Source organism: Carcharhinus amblyrhynchos, chromosome 10 (assembly GCF_965287045.1).
Source record: "Carcharhinus amblyrhynchos chromosome 10, sCarAmb.v2.hapA, whole genome shotgun sequence".
NCBI lineage: Eukaryota > Metazoa > Chordata > Chondrichthyes > Carcharhiniformes > Carcharhinidae > Carcharhinus > Carcharhinus amblyrhynchos.
The window spans coordinates 58,780,328-58,802,190 of NC_137333.1; the positions used below are offsets into that span (position 1 = coordinate 58,780,328).

Here is a 21,863-nt window from a genome sequence, read left to right on the forward strand (position 1 = left end):
CCATCACGTTCATATCAATTTTCAAGTTTGCTAACGACACCACCGCAGTGGGTCAGATCTCAAACAATGACGAGAGAGTACAGGAATGAGACAGAGAATCTGGTGAACTCGTGTGGCTTCAATAATCTCTCCCTCAATGACACTGACTTCAGGAAGTGTAGAGGAGAACATGCTCCTGTCTATGTCAACAGGGACGAAGTACAAAGGGTTGAGAGCTTTAAATTTTTAGGTGTCCGGATCACCAATCTGTTCTAGTCCCCCCATGCTGACAGTATAGTTAAGAAAGCCCATTAATGCCTCTACTTTCTCAGGTGACTAAGGAAATTTGGCATATCAGCTACTATTCTCACCAATTTTTACAGGTGTACCATAGAAACTATTGTTTTTGGTTGTATCACAGCTTGGCATGGCTCCTGCTCTGCCCAAGAAACTACAAAAGATTGTGAATGTAGCCCAATCTAATAGCCTCCTCCCAGCCACTGACTCTGTCTACACTTCCCGCTGCCTCAGCAAAGCAACCAACATAATTAAGGACCCCATGCACCCAGACATTCTCTCTTCCACCTTCTTCCTTTGGGAAAAAGATACAAAAGTCTGAGGTCACGTACCAACCGACTCAAGAACAGCTTCTTCCCTGCTGCTGTCAGATTTTTGAATGGACTTATCTTGCATTAAGTTAATCTTTCTCCAAACTCTAGCTATGACTGTAATACTACATTCTGCACCCTCTCATTTCCTTCTCTATGAATGGTATGCTCTGTCTATATAGTGCGCAAGAAACAATGCTTTTAATTGTATGCTATACATGACAATAATAAAATCAAATCTGCTGAATTTCCAGAACTGCCACCATTTCTGCATCTTTTCCAAGTATTTCTTGGAGGGAAATACTTCTGAGTATTTCCCCTTATTTAATGTAGCAATGATGGAATAGTTAAAAAAGGTGGTCTTGAGGCAAAACTGAATGTGACCGGTTAAAGCATGATTACAGACCAGGTTCCAAAAAAAGGGGGCTCCAGATTTCTGGGGCATTGGAATCAACTCTGATGGAGGTGGACTGGATCATGATAAATCAATTCCAAACCAGGGACTGTGAATTAACTTAAGGTTAATAAATGCTGGGAATGGGGGGGTGGGGGGTAAGCTAATTAGGCACTACTTTGTAGTGTTAAAAAAAGTAGAAACAAGATGCACAGACGACTAGGCAAAACAAATAAGGCCAGAAATCACAGAATCCCTACAGTGCAGAAAAACAGGCCATTCGGCCCATCAAGTGATACATGGGATTTAATGGGATTGGGAGTTATAGATGGTTCTATTGCCTGCTAGGTATGGATATGATCAGTGCAACTTGTGGGCCGAAGGGCCTGTTTGTGCTGTAGTGTTCTAAGTCTGTATGACCACAATCTCACCCAGGCCTTACTTCTATAACCCCACACATTTACTCCGTTAATCCCCCTGACACTAAGGATCAATTTTGTATGGCCAATCAACCTAACCAGCACATCTTTGAACTATGGGAGGAAACTAGACCACCTGGAGGAAACCCACACAGACAGGAGGAGAACATGCAGACTCCACAGGAGTAACCATAGACCAGAATTTAACCTGGGACCCTGGTACTGAGGCAGCAGTGCCACCCTATGATTTGGTGAAATCATAGAGGATGCAAACATAGAAAGAGGCAGCCTGAGGGAACCAATACAAAATTTATTTGGATGGAGTTAAGAAATATTATAACTGAGCCAAAGTGTTGCTTCATTTTTTTTTGGTTACACACCACCAGTGAGTGGAGGCAAGATTTAATGGGATGTGGGTGTCACTGGCAAGTCCAGCATTTGTTACTCATCCCTAACTGCATTTGAACTGGGTGGCTGGCTATTTCAGGTCAGAGTCAACCACATTTTTGTAGGTTGGAAGTCACGTCTAGGCCAGACCAGCAACGGTGGCAGATTTCCTTTCCTAAAGGTCATTAACGAACTAGATGGGTTTTGACATTCCCAATAGTTTAATGGTCACCAGTGCTGAGATTAATTTTATATCCTAGATTTTTTATTAACTGAATTCAAATCCACAAGTTGTCATGGTGGGATTTGAATCCATATTTTCAGAGCATTAGCTGGGTCTCTGGATTTTTAATCCAATGACAATACAACACCACCATTTCCCCCAAGATACATACAGCGCTAAGGAACAGAAACTCAAAAGGTGGATGAAAGAATGGATGAGAAAAATAAATAGATTCTAGAAGGGCTGCTCTTAATTCTGGCAGTACTTAAAGTGGATAGAGCACCTGGTCTGAATGGGATGCAATGATAGAGGAATTGAGTAATGGTCATTATTCCTTTAATTCCTCCTTAGAAACAGAAGAAGTGCTAAAAGACTGCAAATATTATACCCTTACTCAAAAAGGAAGGATACAACTGGCAAATATCAGTCAGTTACTTTAAATGTCAGTGCTGGGGAAGTTAAGAAGTCATCCATGAAAATTTCAGCTTCTTCAAGAAGCATTAACTACTAAAGGATACTCACAGATTTATTGAGTTCAGTTCATGTGTATATGGAGTGATAAAGTATCATATGTTAGACATGTTAACAAAATCGAAGCCCACAGGATACAGGGGCAGGAACAGCACGGATACAAACTTGGCCGAGGGATAGAAAACTGTCTCCCGACTTCCAAACAGGAGGCAGGTAGATAGTGGAATACTAGGACCACTAGTGTTTTTGGTATGTGGTAACAACTTGAAATTGTGCTCTTTAACATCAAGTCCAAAATCTGCAGAGGACATGAAATGTGGGAGTGTAGTAAATAGTGAGGTAGATAGAAATAAGTTTCAAGAAAACACGGATATGTTGGTGGAATAGGCCAACATGGGGAAGATAAAATTCAAAGTGTGAAATTATATATTTACATAGCTTGAAAGGAGGGACAACACCTGCTAAAATGGTGCAATTTTAAGTGGAGGGCAAGAAAAGGAGGTCAAGAGGTGTTGTGCACAAATCCTCAAAAGCTGGCAGGACATATTAAAAAGCTTATGAGGTCAAAGATTTTGTAAATCCAGGCATAGTGTACAAAAGTCAAAAAGTAACCTCTGGCTCAAGCTCAGCTAGAGGAAAATTGTCCAATTCCAGGCACCACAATTTAGGAAGGACTTGAAGGCTTTGGAGAGAGTACAGAAGACATTTACTAGAATAGTTTTAGAGATGAGGAATTATTATGTGGCTAGACTGGAGAAGCTGGAGTCATTAACTTTAGAGCAAAAAAGACCAAGGACAGATGTTAAAATCATGAAGGATTTAGGTGAGAGAGAGGTGAACAAGAGTTCTCACCTTGAACCTTGTAAATTGACACTTCTACCCTGGGAAAAAGCCTCTGACTTATCCATCCTATCTATGCCTCTGAATTTTGTAGAAAACTATGAGAGCTCCCTATTGTCTACGTGTTTCCAGTGAAAACAATCCTAGTTTATTCAACCCCTCCTCAGTCAGCCTAGAGACCAGGCAACATCCTGGTGAACCTTCTCTGCATCCTCTCCAAAGCTCCCACATCCTTCTAGTACTGTGACAACCAGAACTACATATAATACTCTGAATACAACCTAACCAAGTTTCTACGTAACTGCAATTCGATTTGCCAACTCTTGTACTCAATGCACCAGCCGATGAAGGCAAGCATGCCATATGTCTTCTTAATCACCTTGGCCATCCACGTTGCCACATCTTGGGAACCATCGAGCTGCACGTCCAGATTCCTCTGAATGTTAATGTTCAAGGGTTCTTTCCCTTATAGTATAACTCACACCTAATTTAATCCTCCAAAATGAATTGCAATGCTTCAAGGGTGCACAACAACAGCCAAAGAGCTTGAATGTTTGGCAAAAGTACCAGCGGCAACTTGAAGAGAAGTTTTTTCAGACAAAAGAATTGCTAGGATTTGGAATGTCATGACGAAATGGTTGATACGCGTTCAATAACAGCTTTTCCAATTCCAAAAGGAATTGGATAAATATTAAGATATTGCAGATACCTGGGACTAACTAGATTGCAGCAGCTCATTTTAGAAAAAATCTCAAAAGTGCAGTACTTTATGAATCTATGATCTGTGCCATGACAGTATATGTAATTGCTAGACTGCAAACTTTTAGAAAAATCTTGGCCATTAATTTTTTTTACACATCATTTCAGGGCCAGGATGATACAAATTTAACTCATGGACTTAATCTTTAAAAATAGATATTAAGTTCCACATACTTGGACAGTTCTTTCATTTCTTCGTCATGAAGCCTTCTCCTGTCATTTAATTCTTCAGGCAGGTACCGAATGATCAGTTCTTCTGTCAAGAATGTCTTACTGAAAGCTCTCGTTACCAAATACTGCAATAAATAAAAGTTATACACTACTACATCTAATTGGACGGATAAACATGCAATGTTTGTTTTTTTGTTTTTGAAGTTTTTTTAAAAAGTTAACCTTAGAAGGGTCTTTGAAAATATGCAAATTAAAAAAAAATGCTATTTCAGGCAAATCACTGGCATACTCTCATTTGATTTCAGAGATGTTGGCTGGAATTTTAACTACCCCGCCTACCACAGGAATCGGAGCAGAGAATGGAAAGGTCTGGTGACCTTGGATGGGATTTTATAGTTTTGGGACAAGCTAGGCCGTAAAATCTCGCCCATTGTTTTAGATGTTGATAAACTGAAACTGCGTATAAAAGCTGAAGATAAAAAAAAAATCAACAGTCAAGGATAGGCACTTCAGAGCTGAAACCTAGAATCTTGAAAACAATTCCTTTTATTCCCTCTCCCAAGAAATCTGCTATTTCTCCCAAGTTACGTGGATCACTTCAGGAGTTGCAAACATTTGAAAGTCTTTCAAGGAATAATGGCAGGCAGAAGCATGCATATATAATCGATTTTGGGTTGTTACAAAGCAAACAAATGTACAACCAAATCTAACGCATTTTATTAGTCCAGATCTAAGGACAGTGGTACCCCAATGGAAACAATGACCACCTCACAACAATTTATCTTTGCTCCCATCGTTATTTCTAAATCAAGATCTGTACATTTGCAGACAAGGTGAAAATTCAATATCGAGCGATCACAAGATTCCATTGCCACTTGTTCTATGGTGATTCTTAGCTTTGAGAAATTGTAGGGAAAATATGGAAGAAATGTACATCTACTATTAATGACAATAATAGGCATCGTGTTAAAAGCAGCTGAAGTATTTACCAATGAATTATTGTAAAGGATTAGTTTTTAAAAAAATTTTTACTCCATCCTTAAAATTACAAAGCCAATGTGCAGAGTGCAATGGCAGATCCAAATCCATTTCCTTGTTTGCTCCAAAAGCTAAATTCAAATTGAATCCAATTCATGATCTCCAAAGGAGAGACGTACAAGATTCAAGCTGACAAGAAAAGACATTGCACCCATCTTCAGCTTAATCTGACGCTTGACCTCAGCCAAAAGGCTGCAAAGTGATACCAGATTATTTTTTTAAGAACCGAAGTCAACAGGTTCATTAATTTTTCTTCACAAATCCCATCAAGGACAATTCTTTTGGAAAGCTAAAGTGAGCCAGTTAACTGCTTCAAATGTCCTTGCAATAATTAACCTATGAACAATATCTTGATTCTATGAGGTGCTAAAATTTAAAAGTGGTAAAAATACCAGAAAAAAAAAGTAGAGGCTCTACAGTCAGCACAATACAACGTGGCTTTTAATTAACAATACAGCAAAGACTGCATGTATGGTACTAACCTCAGCGACATTTTCTTTACAAAGTGGGCAGTTGGAATTATGATCCAGGCTCCGTTCTAGACACTTCAAACAGAAGGTGTGCCCACAAGAAGTGGTGACAGGTTCATAAAATAACCTGTGGAAGAAAAATGCTTAATTTTAAAGATTGGATGCATAAAACGTTCAAGTTAGAAATTAGAATTACAGATAATGAAGTTGCTTCTTTTTCTAATTTATTTGAACTGAAACTGGCGTAATCTTATTGCCATCCATGCTTTAAGGGAAACTCAAGCATTTCCACCAAGTATGCATTGCAGTCCACGTATACATTTATTTTATGTTAAATTGTGAATTCTTAATGGGACAACTTCCACTTTTCTCCTTTGGGCTTCAAGATTGTGGAATGAAAAGCTGATAATGAATTAGGTGCAAACAATGAGGTAGCTTCCCAACTGCATAGAATCACAAGTGGGTTGAGCTGGGGTCCAGCATTTTATTCCTTTCAAACGACAACAACAACTGTCTGGAAGATTACGTTTGCAGCAGCACTTAAATGGTCAGTGACACAAATGGTGTAGTAGAATCAGGACTTTTGAGGGCATCAGATACAAATAGGAGTGTAATAGATTAGATATGTGGAGTAAATAGGTAAATGTTCTTTAATGCAGGCAGCTACGCATTTAAGGAGATGAAATATAACAGGAGTGGATATGAGTTGTTAGTAACAAAAAGGATTAAGGCTTGGCATCCCAAACCGTACTGCTCAGACCTCTTCACAAAATTAGCACAACAGCGAACGTTTTATTTGGAATACTGTTCAATTTTAGGTCCTCATAAGTCAAAAAAGATAGAGATTCTAGACAATTTTCAAACAGATATTTCTGGGTGGGGTGGTGGGGTGGAGGGGCTGGATGTGACCACAGCAAGCCAAATTGTTTTCATTAAACATATAGTAGAACATAGAAAAACTACAGCATAAACAGGCCCTTCGGCCCACAAGTTGTGCCAATGATATCCTTACCTACTAGGCTTACCTATAACCCTCAATTCTATTAAGTTCCGTGTACTCATCCAGAAATCTCTTGAAAGTCCCTACCGAATTTGCCTCCAGCACCACTGACGGCAGCTGATTCCACTCAGCCACCACCCTCAGTGAAAAACTTACCCCCGATATCTCCTCTGTACCTACTCCCCAGCATCTTAAACCTGTGTCCTCTTGTAGCAACCATTCCAGCTCTTGGAAAAAGCCTGTAGTGTGATTGTACATGAGGAATCAGAAAATTATTGAAAAAGAAATTTGGAATTAACAGAAGACCTGTTTTTTTGCTCCTCCCAAAAGACTGCAGGCAGTATAAAGTTTAAAAGCTTATTTATTTGTGTCACAAGTAGGCTTACGTTAACATTGCATTGAAGTTGCTGTGAAAATCCCCTAGTTGTCAACTCCAACACCTGTTCAGACACACTGAGGGAGAATTTAGCAGGGGCAATGCACCTAACCTGCACATCTTTGGACTGAGAGAGAAAACCGGAGCACCTAGAGGATACATAGGAAGAAAGTGCAAACTCCACAGAGTGACCCAAGCCAGGAATCAAACCCTGATCCCTGGCGCTGTGAGGCAGCAGCGCTAACCACTGTGCCATCTTGCCGCCCCAAAAATGCTTGCTTTAAAAGATTCAATACCACTTTTACCACTGCCACCAACGTTGCTATAGCATCATTAACATAATAAAATGCCCCAGTGTATTATAAAAGTAACAAAAATTTGACACCAAGCCACAAAGGGAGATATCAAGAAAGATGACCAAAAGCTTGGCCCAGGTGCTAGTTTTTGAAGACCATCTTAAAAAAGGAGAGGGGGAAGTTCTAAAAGTTAGCATCATGGCAGCTGAAGGTACATCCACCAATGTTGGAGCAATTAAAATCAGAATGTACAAATATCTCTAAGAGGATGGGAGGTGTCACACTGCTGGAGGGAATTCAAGAAATAGGGAAGGGCAGGGCCATGAAAGGATTTGAAAACAAGAATGACAATGTTAAGATCAAAGCACTACTTAATTGAGAGCCAATAAACATCTGAGTACGTTCACATATTGCCCCTCAACAACACTGTTTCCACATATACACAAATAACACTTTGCTCTTCCTCACTTCCATCTCACGGTGCCTCTTATGGGGGGGAACAAAAGTGAGCAGAACTTGATGCGAGCTAGGACAAAGGTTTAAATGACCTCAAGTTTGTAAAGTTAGAAGAGTCAGCTGGGAACGCTAGTGTAAGTTTAGAGGTAACAAGGGCATAGATGAAGGTTTCAGCAGATCAGTTGAAGCAAGAGCAGAGTCGGGTAATTGAAAATTTATTAATGTCACAAGTAGGCTTACATTAACACTGGAATGAAGTTACTGTGAAAATCCCCTAGTCACCACACTCCAGCACCAGTTCAGTACAGAGGGAAAACTTAGCATAGTCAATACACCTAACCAACACATCTTTTGGAGTTACTGAAATAGAGATAGGCTGTATTTGTGATGGTACAGATACGTGGTAGTAAGTTCATGGAGATCAAGTAGGACATCATAGTTGGAACAGCCCACACCTGCCATGGTGAGGGATAAAGTCTCTGACAAAGGAATAGAGTTGGTGACAGGGACCCAAGATAATGAGTCCAGTCTTCTCAAAATATAACTGGAGAAAATTCAGTACGCAAGGTTGGGCAAGTTTCACCGTGTAGAGATTAAGAGACATGGAGGTGAAGTAGAGCTGCACAGGAGTATACATATGGATGTGTTTTTGAATAATCTTATCAAGAGACAGCACATCAGTGCAAACTTGGAGGATTGAGGGTAGATCCTAGGGGGGGCAAACACCAGAAGTAATGGCTCAGGAGAAGGGAAGGAAGCGATTTCAGGTGATTTTCTGGCTAAGACTGGATAAAAATGGAACTAGGCAAGCACAGTCCCTCCAGGGAGTACAATGGAGGAATTGGAAATCTGATTGGAGAGATTCAAAACATGAATTTGGAGAAAGATGGACATCAATTTGAGAGGTGACAACACATTCAAGGGCATTTGGGGAGACTGAAGGTGAAGCAGTACTTGGTGAATAAGCTGAAAACACTGATGATACATATTAAATAAATACTAAAAACGCAGAAGTGGAATTTCATTATTTAAACAAACTGTCAAACGGCAGTAGATCAAAGCATAGTGGAATGTCATAATTCAAATATGGCTACTCACGCTTCTGATTATAAAAAGACAGTGTGGTTGTCCTTAATCATAGAATCAGTACAATGCAGGAAGAGGCCATTTGGCTCATCAAGTCTGCACCAACCACAATCTCACCCAGGTCTATTTCTGTAACCCTGCAAATTTACTCTGCTAACCTCCCCGAATCTAGGGTCAATTTAACATAACCAATCCACTTAATCTGCACATCTCTGGACGTGGAAAGAAACCCATTTACACACTTTATTTATTGACCTTTTATATGGATTCAGTGAAGCCGCCACTATCTATTATGATAGATCTGGCCCCATGCAAAAGTGAAGCTAACACAAATCTAAATTTACAGCATTTGAATGGTCTGCAAATTTGCACCTACATTTTTTTGTTGGTACAAGAGGTTAGTCTTTTATAGCATTGTTGCCTCCCCACCTGAAGCCTAAAGTACATGTAAATATTTATTTTACATCATAACTCATGTCATTTCCTCTCCAGTGAAGCATGTAGAAAACATAACCACACCCACTTAAAGAAAAAACACCAAAAAGATCCATGTTTATGTTTTCTTAAACATGTGTATACAGATAGTGATTTGATTGTTTCAAATTTAGTTTTCCTTGCTAAAGAGAGACTAAGGAATTATGGCGTTAGATGTGGCTTTCCAAACTTTGAATATTTATTCTGATTTTTTGTCTTATAGTAATGTTTTACAGTAGTATTTACACTAACATTCACATCATAAGAACATAAGAAATAGGAGGAGTAGGCCAATTAGCCCTTCGAGCCTGCCCCGCCATTCAATAAGATCATGGCTGATCTGTCTTGGCTCAGTTCCACATTCCCGCCCTCTCCCCATAACCCTTAATCCCCTCTCTTATCAAAAACCCATCAACCCGCGCCTTAAAAATATTTAGCGAGGTAGCCTCCACCACTTCAACGGGCAGAGAATTCCAGAGATTCACCACCCTTTGAGTGAAGAAGTTCCTCCTCAACTCTGTTCTAAACCACCCCCCCTTTATCTTGAGGCTGTGCCCCCTAGTTGCCCCATAAAAAATTTATAAACGGAAAAGCACAGGCTGTATTTGGCATAGGCTGACACCTCAACAGAACTGACATTTCTAACAATAAACCTCCATGATAAGCCTTTTTTTCTTTTTATGTACAAGGACAGGTCTCTTCAACATTCCCTTATTGTTTTTATTTCAAAATTATAACACCATTAACATTCAACCTAAGAAGATGCTGTTCCTGGTTTAGTCTGATAGCCAAGTGACAGCTGAGCTAGCTCAACGCACCAGAGCCAATCTCTCCTGTCTGGACGGTCTAATATACCAAATCTTCACAGCAAAAGTGATTTTACTGTGTATTTAATTCCTCAGAAATTACTTTGCATTAGAACATCATCTCTCCCCTCACTTCTGAAATATCCGTAAATATGTGGCTGTGGTGAGTGACTGATTTGAATTGAAAACCGCTTTTTTCCTGTACTTCCGGTTCTCGGGGCTTGTTAGAGTGTAGTTTACTTCCGTACCGGAAGTTAGGTGAGGGGATAGTCGTTAAGGGGGAGCGGGGGGTATAAATCGGATACTCACCCGGGGACCCACCTCATTGTTCTCTGGAGCATTGAACCTGGTGGCTGTGGCGAGTGACTGATTTGAATTGAAAACCGCTTTTTTCCTGTACTTCCGGTTCTCGGGGCTTGTTAGAGTGTAGTTTACTTCCGTACCGGAAGTTAGGCGAGGGGATTGTCGTTAAGGGGGAGCGGGGGGGGTATAAAAAAGGGGTAGCAGCATACAGCGGGCAGCGTCGGGAGCGGGCAGCGGAGTGAGTGGGAACTGAGTGAGAAGGGCTTTGGCTCGCTGGGCTTAGGAGAGAGTAGGCTTAAAGAAGGGGCGTTGCACATTCTACCTTTGGGCGCTTACAGGAGGTTGGGACATGGCAGGGAATATAGGGAGGAATATAAGTTGTGTCAGGTGCCACATGTGGGAGTTCTCGGTGGTGTCACGTGTCCCCAAGGTCCACATCTGCAGTAAATGTTTAGAACTGCAGCGCTTGAGGGCCCGGGTCAGGCAACTCGAGGGGCGTTTGGAGAATGCGTTTCTAGTCAGGGAAAACGAGGAGTTGATGGCTAGGAACCACGAGCAGGAAGAGGTCCCAAGGGCTGAAGAGCAGGAAGGGTGGACGACTGTTAGGAGGAGAAAGAGGAAGAAGAAGAGTAGTCAGGGTCCCCCGGCCTCCCCAGAGGCCCCCCAAGGTTCGTCGACAGGGGCACAGAAAGATAGGCACGAAGGGGAGACTGACTTAGAGGGACAGAAGGGGGCTGGTAAGGTGATAGTGGTAGGGGATGGGAGGGTCCGAGGTATTGATAGGAGGTTCTGTGGACAGAGGCGTGACTCCAGGACGGTGGTCTGCCTCCCTGGAGCAGGGGTAAAGGATGTAACGGAAAGGGTAGAGGGTATTTTGAAAGGGGAGGGGACCCAGGCAGAGGTCATAGTACATGTAGGGGAGGGGGACATAGGAAGGAGGAGTAGGGTAGAGGTCCGTAGGCAATTTAGGGAGTTGGGGTCCAAACTAAAAAGCAGGACCTCCAGGGTGGCACTCTCTGGGTTGCTGCCCAGTACTAGCAGGGCAAAGAATAACGAGATCATGCAGTTGAATGCATGGTTGAGGGATTGGTGTAGGGTAGAGGGCTTTACTTTTGTGGATCACTGGGAGGTGTTTAGGAGAGAAGGGCAACTGTACAGGAGGGGTGGGGAGAATTTGAACGGGAGGGGAACTAGTGTCTTAGCGGGGAGGTTAGCTGGGGTGTTCAGGAATGGTTTAAACTAATAAGGAGGGGGGGTGGGGAGGTGGCTGGGAGAGAGTCGGGTGAAAGGAAAATTATCAGGGAGAAGGAGGTTCCGAGGGACACTCGTGAGTTGAACTGTGTCTGTTTCAATGCTAGGAGTGTGGCAGGGAAAACGAATGAGCTTAGGGCCTTGATGTTTGTGAGGCAGTTAGATGTGGTGGCTGTAACAGAGACGTGGTTACGGGAAGGGCAGGACTGGCAGCTGAATGTTCCTGGGTACAAGTATTTTAGGTGTGACAGAGGAGGGTTGAAGAGAGGTGGAGGGGTGGCACTGTTAGTAAAGGAAAACATCACAGTAGTGCAGAGGGAGGACGATATGGAAGAGATAGGGATTGAGTCACTGTGGGTGGAGTTGAGGAATAAAAAGGGAGAGATTACATTGCTAGGGGCGTACTATAGGCCACCCAACAGCCCGAGGTCGGTGGAGGAAGGCATTTGCAGGGGCATTTGCAGGTGCAGGAAGAATAGAGTGGTTGTAGTGGGTGACTTTAATCTTCCCGGAGTAAATTGGAGGGGGCCTAGAGCTGGGGGTACGGAGGGAGAGGAGTTTGTGAAATGTGTTTTGGAAGAGTCTCTAGAGCAGTATGTAACTAGCCCGACTAGGGGAGGGGCTATACTGGATTTAGTGTTGGGTAATGAGCCGGGGCAGGTGGGTGAGGTAGAGGTAGGCGAACATGTGGCTAACAGTGACCACAAGTCCATCTACTTTAGGTTAAAAATGGAAAGGGACGAGTGTTGGCCGAACGGGAGTGTGCTGAACTGGGGAAAGGCGAGCTATAGCAGGATTAGGAGGGAGCTGCAGGACACTGATTGGGAGGGAATATTAGCTGGCAAGTCCACGGTTGGCAAGTGGGAGGCTTTTAAGGGCAAAATGGAATGGTTGCAGGGGAGGTATGTTCTGGTTAAGCGGAAGGATGGGAAAGGTAGGATTAGAGAGCCGTGGATTACAGGGGGTATTGAAGACTTGGTCAGGAAGAAGAGGAAGGCGTATGTTAGGTTGAAACGACTGGGTATGGAGAGTGCGCTGGAGGAATATAGAGAGAGTAGGAGGGAGCTAAAAAGGGGAATTAGAAGGGCGAAGAGAGGGCATGAAATGGCTTTGGCTGGTAGGATTAAGGAAAATCCAAAGGCATTTTATTCCTATATTAGGAGCAAGAGAGTAGTTAGAGGGAAAATTGGTCCTCTTAGGGACAAAAGTGGAGAGTTATGTATTGAGTCGGAGGGAATGGGGGAGCTCCTGAATGAATACTTTGCGTCGGTATTCATGAAGGAGAGGGGTTTGGAATCGTGCGGTCTCTTGGAGGGAGCTGAGGATCAGTTGCAGGAAATATCTATTACGAGGGAGGAAGTGCTAGGGCTTTTAGGTAGCGTAAGGACGGATAAAGCTCCGGGGCGTGATGGTATTTATCCCAGGCTGCTTAGGGAGGTGAACGATGTGGTTGCGTGGGTTTCCTCCGGGCGCTCCGGTTTCCTCCCACACCCCCAAGATGTGCTCTTAGGCTGATTGGTTTTACCAAATTGACACTATTCTCCCCTGAATCTGGCTAAGTTAGGGGTTCCATTCGTAGACACGCAGGGTAGAATAGGTGTAGGGTGATGCGGCGGCTTGGGCTCGTTGGGCCGAAGGGCCTGTTTCCCATGCTGGGTTGTTCTTTGTTCTTTATAGCATTCTATATTAATTACTAAAGCAGCCTTTAAAATGTATGGATTTTAAAAATTATTTTTCCATTGCTAGTTTTAAATATATGTTATGTTCCTTGCACTTCAGAAGCCTTAAAAAAAACATTTCATGGCCATATGTCATTCTGGTCATAAATAGAATATATTCTAGCACCAGTTCCCATTGGTTTAAAAATCATTTAATTTTACATTTTATGCAGTGTACAAGGCTTCTTTCTCAAACAAAAGATTGTACAAATATTCCGAAAAAAATGTTTAAAACTTAAATACCTCATACAAAGCGAACATTCAAAATCAGATGGATCCACAAGTTCACTGGGAATCTCTCTTGATACATGAGAATTGTCAAATGGCAAGGGCACAAAATCATCTAGTTTGGGAGAAAAATGGTAAACTTTTGAAAACAAAATTTGTAGCTCCCTCCCAGTTGCCTCACTTTTAGCCAGACCAAATTCTGACTCATTCAATGCTTACACAATATTCTTTTGTTTCATCTTGGGAAGTTAAAAGATGGACTGGACGAACAATAAATATTTGAGAACACCAACCCCACTGCCGACCAGAAAGGTGTCAGGGATTTTGTGTGCACGTACATGTCTGCAGTACAGCGGCCAACAAATGTGCAATTGATCCAGATGCCTTGAGGTTGGCGATGGGAGTTACGGCGATCACAGAATCAGAGCACGTCATGTCCGTGCCTTTAAAATCTTGCATTTGCATGCACCTCATGTATGATCCACTTGAAGGTATATGTTTATCTCACAGTCAATTTTTTGTCATTACAAATTCCAACACTCAATCATCATCATGCAAAATACCTATACAAAATTTGTTATACCATTTATATCATTTGAGCACATGGTAGTTTTCCATCTACACTGTAAACACCTTGACAAATCCACTGAATAACCACTGCTATATCAGCATTGCAACAAATTACTGTCCAAGTATGAAACTTCAAAAGTAACTAAGTCAGGGAAGCATTCCCAAAAATCAAAATATCAAACCTTTTTTAGCCATTTTGCTGGGTGCTTTGAAGCTTTGGAAGATCTCTGTGTCATGTGATAGCTTTCTCTTTTGACTGCCATTAGTGAAACTAGGTGGAACTGCTTCAGCTGGCACAGAGGTTTCACCTGGTGTAGCCTTGGACTTTTTCAGTATTTGACTTGATGCGTTTGGCTCTGGTGTTGAAATTTTGTTCATTTTGGAACAAAGCTACCAACGAGAAAAAAATGCCAAGTACCTCACAATTTGAAATCCAAATTCATGTGGAGACATATTTACATGTTTTTAAAGATAAAAAAATTAGTTGATAAATTTGTAGGAAGGAATCCAAATCTAAGTTATGTACAAGTCACTGTGCTCAAACTAAAAGTTCCTGTAGATACACCACAGTTTCATCTCTACTCAACATCTACCAGCTAAGATCAGATTGATTCTGACCATTTTTAACCATCTTAACAGTAAACTCAATGTTACACTTGGGTCAATCTTTTCTGAATTGCAGCTCTTTACCTATCACTTATTACTGTTATCTATTGTCAAGCTAACTAGACTTAACCCATAGAATCTAAACTTAGACTTGGTAAAATAGAAAACCACAGAAATAAAGCTCTATAGGCATTACTGAAGAGAGTAGAATACAACATGCTATTTTCTGTGTCTGAAATTAATCAGTTTCTTGTTTGCAATAAACTGTATCCATGTTTATAGACATTTCCAAAAAAGTTAGAACGCATACCTCAGAAGGTCCAGCAACTGTACCATCTCTGGCAATTGATGCCGAACTAAAAGTGCTGAGAAAAGTAGGTTTAAGTCTGATATGAGATGATTGCGATCGCATGTTGGTTGGTAGAGAATCTGGCATATTCTCCAAGACAGGTGAAAACATATCACACAAAATCTATGGTGGAAATGAAAATCAATATCTTATTAGATCATCCAATAAGTTTGCACAATGAAAAAGTACAATATTTTAAAAACAGTTGGGCTGCTAATCACACTGGCCCACTCTCACACGAGGGAGAGTGAGTAATTATTAGCTAAACAGATAGATGGACCATATAGAAAACTTAATTTCCCTCCAAGTGAAAAAGAGAGATAATTTTTATTTTTTTCTATTTTTGTTATGTTTTATGTCTAATGTTACCTGACCAGCAAGCTGCACAGATACAAGTTAGTACACCTGTGCCTAACTGGATATTTATTTAGTTGAACAGATTAATAGTCAGGAAATAAAGGAATTAACGCAAATTACCTTTTGTGCTTTTAGTTTTACAGAATTCCAGTCTGGTCTCAAAGCAATGCAGTATAAATACTCTTTTAAAGCTTCTTCAGTTCTACCCATTTTGACGAGGGCTTGAGCTTTCCAAAAATGCCCCTATCATGAAAACAGATACTAAAGTAATTAAACAATCATGGTGTGAGTAGTGTCAATTGCGCCATTCCAAAAAAATTTCTCTCGTACAATACATTACCTTTGCTTTTAGTGGTTTAAGTGTGCATGCTACATCTCCGTCACAAAATGCTTCCTCGTATTTTCCTGTAGCTACATAAAGTTCGGCACGATAACATCGCAGCAAGTAGTCGTGGGGTACTGAGGAAATATATGTAGGATAAAATTACATTATCAAGTTAAATATGGTTGGCAAAATAATTTAAGTGGCAATTAAGAATTTTACTTGTACATTTTACAATGGAACAAGTTTCCTGTGCATATCCAAGATTTTCTGATCTTTCATCCTTTGGTATTAACTCAGGCAATGGTTAACTCTGCCTCCTTGTTGTTAAAAAGCCCCATACGTTCAATTTGGAATGTGGGCAACATATATCCTCTTCTGGCCAGGACAGTGTAAACTACCACATTCTTGTCTCATAACAATTCAATTTATAATTAATGCAGAAAACAATTAATGAAACTAAATTTTGACCCCCACCACCCACCCACACCTAAACCCCTCAGAAACTTGGTAAGTAAATGCTTGGAACAAAAATACTGGAGGTGGGAATTTCAGTAAAAAGGAATTTTAAGCAAACCGCCTGCTGTGGAGAAATTACTGCAGCTTCTGCTTCCAAATTGAAGCAACTGGCACTCAAGAATTAAAAAAAAACGGCATGCAGAGATTAAAATTTAATAAAGCAAATTATCTTCAGAAATGGTCAAGAAATGGAAAACCCATCGTATTATTTAAAGCTACAAAATATTGTAGCATTGTCAACTCTCACGAAAATGTTCAAATTTCAGGATTCTAATGCATGAAATGATAACAACAAACTTCCAAAGAAGAGCATTTGATATAGTATAATTAAATGCAAGATATTTTAAATCTGTTAGTACGGGTGGCATGGTAGCACAGTGGTTAGCACTGCTACTTCACAGCTCCAAGGTCATGGGTTCGATTCCAGGCTCGGGTCACTGTCTGTGTGGAGTTTGCACATTCTGCTCGTGTCTGCGTGGGTTTCCTTCCACAGTCCAAAGAGGTGTGGGTTAAGTTGATTGGCTATGCTAAGAAATTGCCCCTTAGTGTCCAGGGATGCATAGGTTAGAGGGATTAGTGGGTATGATATGGAGGTAGGGCCTGGGTAGAATTGTGTTCGGTGCAGACTCGATGAGCTGAAGGGTCTCTTTCTGCACTGTAGGGTTCTATGATTCTACTGTGTGTGCCAGCTCTTTATACATGTGCTTAAAATAGGCTGATGCACAAACACTTGAAAGTAAATATCATCCAGTTAACAAGTTAAACCAGTACATTTCCTAGAAAGCTGACTGCATATAACTAGCACTAGATACCAACAATCTACAGCCAGACCATGACAAATTTTTTAAAAAAGGAGAAAATATAGAATTTTATAAACATTCATTAAAATATATGATCTGCAGGAAAGCACATCATTTGATATTTACATGTTGAAAAAGCCCAATTATGAAACTTACAAAGAATGTGAGACATAGGCCTAACCTTTAACTGGTTGCAATAAGTGACAATGGTTATTTCATTTTTAATTATAATTAAAATTCATTTATTTTAAGAAAGCTAATACTCCACTGAGCAGCTCTTCCAGTGCCTGACATTTGAAATATTAAGTCTGTTTCTCTCTCTGCAGCTGCTGCCAGACCAACTAAATATTTGTCACTTTGCATTTTATACTCAAGGCAGTCAATGTTTTCCAAAAGCAATTCACACAAACAGTGTATATGATACAGGGAAATGTCCCAAGATGTTTCACAAGAACATGGTCAGACAATAACTGCTACCTACTCAAAGGGAGATATTAGACTGAGCTTTTAGTCACTTGTCCAAAAATATTTTAAACGATGTAATTTCAGAGCTTAGTGCAGATGGCAGAAAGCATGGCACCAAAGGTGCAGCAAATGGATAGGATGCCCAAGTAGTCAGGGTTGGAAAAACCAAGAGATCTTGACAGTTATACTGCTGCCAGTGGTTGCTGATAGGGAAGGATGAATAACTGGAACACAAAAAAACGGTGGTGGACCAAGTGGCAATGTCGATTAATATGCACAGAGATGGTGGGTAGGAATGGAAGGAGCAAAGGAGGAGCTTTAAGGAACCAGATAGAAGTGGTAATAAAACCCTAGTTAACTTTGTATTCTAGGATGATCTGGGTTTTGAGGGCAGAGTTGGCCACGACTTTGTTATTTATTAAATTAGGTTCACATCACTTGAGTTTTAGAGTTTAAAAGACATTGACTTGAAACATTAACCTTTTTTCCACCCGCAAGTGTTGCCAGGCCTGCTGGGTATTTCCAGCATTTTGTTTTTCCTCCCACCTCCCCCAGACGTCCAGCAGGTACTCCATTTCGCTTTTGCTAGGAAATTGCCTTGGGGATTTTCTTTCATTAAAATTAAATTCCCAGAATTGAGTGGAAGGCAAATCAGTACACCCCCCCCACCCCCCGACGACACAATGGCACAGTGGTTAGCACATTGCTACCTCACAGCACTAGGAACCCAGGTTCAATTCCAGGCTTGGGTGACCGTGTGTGGAGTTTGCACATTCTTCCAGCATCTGCATAGGTTTCCTCCCACAGTCCAAAGAAGTGCGGGTTAGATTGATTGGCCATGCTAAGTTGACCCTTATTGTCAGGGTGATTAGCAGTGTTAGTGCATGGGGTTATAGGGATATGGCCTGCGTGGGATTGTGTTTGATGCAGACTCGATGGGCCAACCGGCCTCCTTCTGTACTGTAGGGGTTCTATGATTCTACTGTGCCGAATGAGACATAGATACTTGTGCTCAATTTGAGAGTTGTCACGACAGACTTTAAAACTTCAAATAACAAAGATTTTCCACTGAGCTGTACCCAATCCAACAAAGCTATTTTGATTCGCCACAAATATATGAGACCAGCACATTAGAAACCAGCAGCGCCTGCATTTCACTTCTGTAACAAAAGCAATTTTGGCCAAAAGTGGCGATGTGGATAGCATAACTCCCTCAGAGCCAGAAGCTCAGGGTTCAAATCCACTTCAGGATTTGATGACCAAAGAATCTGCATCCATAATATGGCCAAATAGATTGAGTATCAACTTATAAATCCTTCCAAGAGACACCAATGACAGGCAGTAAGGAGAGATTCCTGATCAGCCGTGATGGAAAGAAACTTGAGCCTCTACCATTCATTGCTCTATCCACAACATGCACGTAGAAGCATATGCTGCCACAGCAAGTCTGACTGCTTGGTGGGGCCGGATGGCAGTATGGGTCAGATTATTGCCAACAGCATATAATTCAATCCCCATTTGATTGGGTGGATTTGGGATCTGCCTCATTGTCTGCCAGCGGTGGACGTTGTGGCACTGTTGATCAGACTTACCTTTAGGCAGATAAGTCAAGTAGCAGCATTCTTAAAAGAAAAAAAAAATCAACAAGGCAAACCTTATTCATCCAAATGAGCCTTTACCAGCCCAAATAATTGATCAGCATGCAATTAATCTGTACATAAAAGCATCAGTCTTTGTTGTGATGGGTCATTTTGGTTTCAGCTATGCTATTACAAATAACTGTATCTTTATCATAGCTAAAAATTATTTCAGATTAAACAGATTTTGACAATCTATAGAGTCCAAAATAAACACTGCTGATTCATTTGAAAAATCTTCTGTCAGGAATGATAGCCTTGGTTCAGTCAGATACTCATGGTTTCAAACCCCACCATAAGACACCTGAACATACAATACGAAGTGCTGCACTAAGCAGTGCCATCTTTTGACAAACGTTAAACAAAGACTGCATCAGTCTGCTCAGGTGAAAATCATAAACCAAAGAAATACAAGATGTTTGGTTAATTCAATGGAATTTTAACCATTTAAAACAACAGTTTCTGATTTACTTGCAGAAGTCTCATGTGTGTGTGGGAAATACAAGGATAAATAGTTTTATTGTCAAATTTACAGCATGGAAACAGGCCCTTAGGCCCAACTTCTCCATGCCACCCAGTTTTTACCATTAAGCTAATCCCAATTGCCCATATCCCTCCATGCCCATCTTAAGAGACAAAATTGTACCCATTTCACTACTAACTCTGGCAGCTCGTTCCATTCACCACCAGTGTGAAAAAAACTGTACCTCTGGACCCTTTTGTAACTCTCCCCTCTCACATTAAACCTATGCCCTCTAGTTTTAGACTCCCTTACCTTGGGAAAAAATGTTGACTATATACGTTATCTATGCTCCTCTTATTTTATAGGCCTGTAGAAGATCACTCTTAAGCCTCCTACGTGCCAGGGGAAAAAAGTCCCAGTCTATACAGCCTCTCCTTATAACTCAAACCATCAAGTCCTGGTAGCAACCAAATAAATCTTTTCTGCACTTTCTATAATAGGGTGACCAGAACTGTACACAGTATTCCAAATGTGGCTTTACCAATGTCTTGTACAACTTCAACAAGATGTCCCAACTCCTATATTCAATGTCCTGATCAATGAAACCAAGCATGCCAAATGCTTTCTTCACCACCTTGTCTACCTGTGACTCCACTTTCAAGGAGTTGTGAACCTGTATCTCTAAATCTCTTTGTTCTGTAACTCTCCCCAATGCCCTAACATTTACTGAGTCCTGCCCTTGTTTGATCTACCTAAATGCATCATCTCGCATTTATCTAAATTAAACTTCATCTGCCATTCAGCAGCCCTCTGGCCCAATTGATCAAGATCCCATTGCAATCCTAGATAATGTTCTTCACTGTCCACTATGCCACCAATCTTGGTGTCACCTTCAAACTTACTGACCGTGTCTCCTAAATTATCATCCAAATCATTGATATAAATAACAAACAATACTAGACCCATCACTGAGGCACACCACTGGTCACAGGCCTCCCAGTTTGAAAAAACCTTTACATGGGAACTTATGTTTATTGTATTATGAAACACATACCCTCAAGTTCCCAATTAAATTTTTATACCTTCCAAACAGTTTTTCTAGACAGAGTTGACGGTATTCAGTCAAATTAAAACTCTTCAAGTCTACAGAAGAAAGCTTCACTTCTCACAACACACTCAATCCTTCAGTTCCTTATGAAATAATCTTGGCTCCACTGACTACGTAGCTTCTATTTAGTATATCAATTTCACAAAATATTAAACTCAAGCTTAACAGATAACACATGCATTACACTTATGAGACAAACGGTGTTGTGTTGGAAGTTGAGTAATTGTACACAGACCTGAATGCCATGGCACTCTAGCCCAAGTGTCACATAAAAAGGTACACAAGCTAAATGAAATTCACTACAAAATTAAGTTTTACTGGAGATTAACTAGTTGGGTTTAGGAGGCTCAACGTCAGATCTCACTAACATGAGACAATAGTTATGATGTGAAGATGCCAGTGTTGAACTAGGTGGGCACAGTAAGGTGGCTTGCAACACCAGGTTAAAGTCCAATAGGTTTATTTGGTGTCACGAGCTTTCGGAGTGGTACTCCATCAGGTGAGTCACTTTTCACTAAAAAAAAATTAAATCATATTTCATTTTCAGTTCTTATAGCTATTAAAAAAGTTTCATCCGAGTTTAGAGATCGCTCTCTTCTGACCTTGAGCATTCTCAATTTAAACATATCACTATTGTGCCTATGCCTTCAGCTGCAAGGCCCCAACTTCTGGAATTCCCTCCCCTAATCTCTGCATCTGTCTTCCCTCCTCGAAGGCGTTCCTTAAAGCCTGTGCTTGCCCAAATCGTTTTGGCCATCAGCCCCCAATAGCTCCTGGTGTGGCTTGGTGTTAATGTTTGCTTTAAAGCGGCGTTCCTATGGGCCTCATTACCTTAAACACACGATATCAACACAATCTGCTGTTGTTGCTATTTCATCCAGTTACGTAAATGAAACCAGAAGTAGGTCACGCGG

At 41.0% G+C, this 21,863-nt stretch overlaps 1 protein-coding gene across 3 annotated transcripts in view; it reads right to left on the minus strand.

The window, feature by feature from the left end:
- Positions 1-21,863, minus strand: part of LOC145348966 (LON peptidase N-terminal domain and RING finger protein 2-like) — a 43,323-nt gene that overhangs the window by 19,715 nt on the left and 1,745 nt on the right. For all 3 annotated transcript variants that reach the window (XR_013888042.1, XM_080197126.1, XM_080197125.1), the window contains exons 2-8: positions 15,976-16,094; positions 15,756-15,878; positions 15,240-15,401; positions 14,506-14,713; positions 13,769-13,868; positions 5,772-5,886; positions 4,255-4,376 (exon numbers count right to left, since the gene is read on the minus strand). Coding sequence is in view for 2 of the 3 variants with exons in the window: in XM_080197126.1 (XP_080053252.1) it covers positions 4,255-4,376; positions 5,772-5,886; positions 13,769-13,868; positions 14,506-14,713; positions 15,240-15,401; positions 15,756-15,878; positions 15,976-16,094 (949 nt within the window). In the remaining variant the exon portion in view is untranslated. The remainder of the gene's footprint in view (positions 1-4,254; positions 4,377-5,771; positions 5,887-13,768; positions 13,869-14,505; positions 14,714-15,239; positions 15,402-15,755; positions 15,879-15,975; positions 16,095-21,863) is intronic.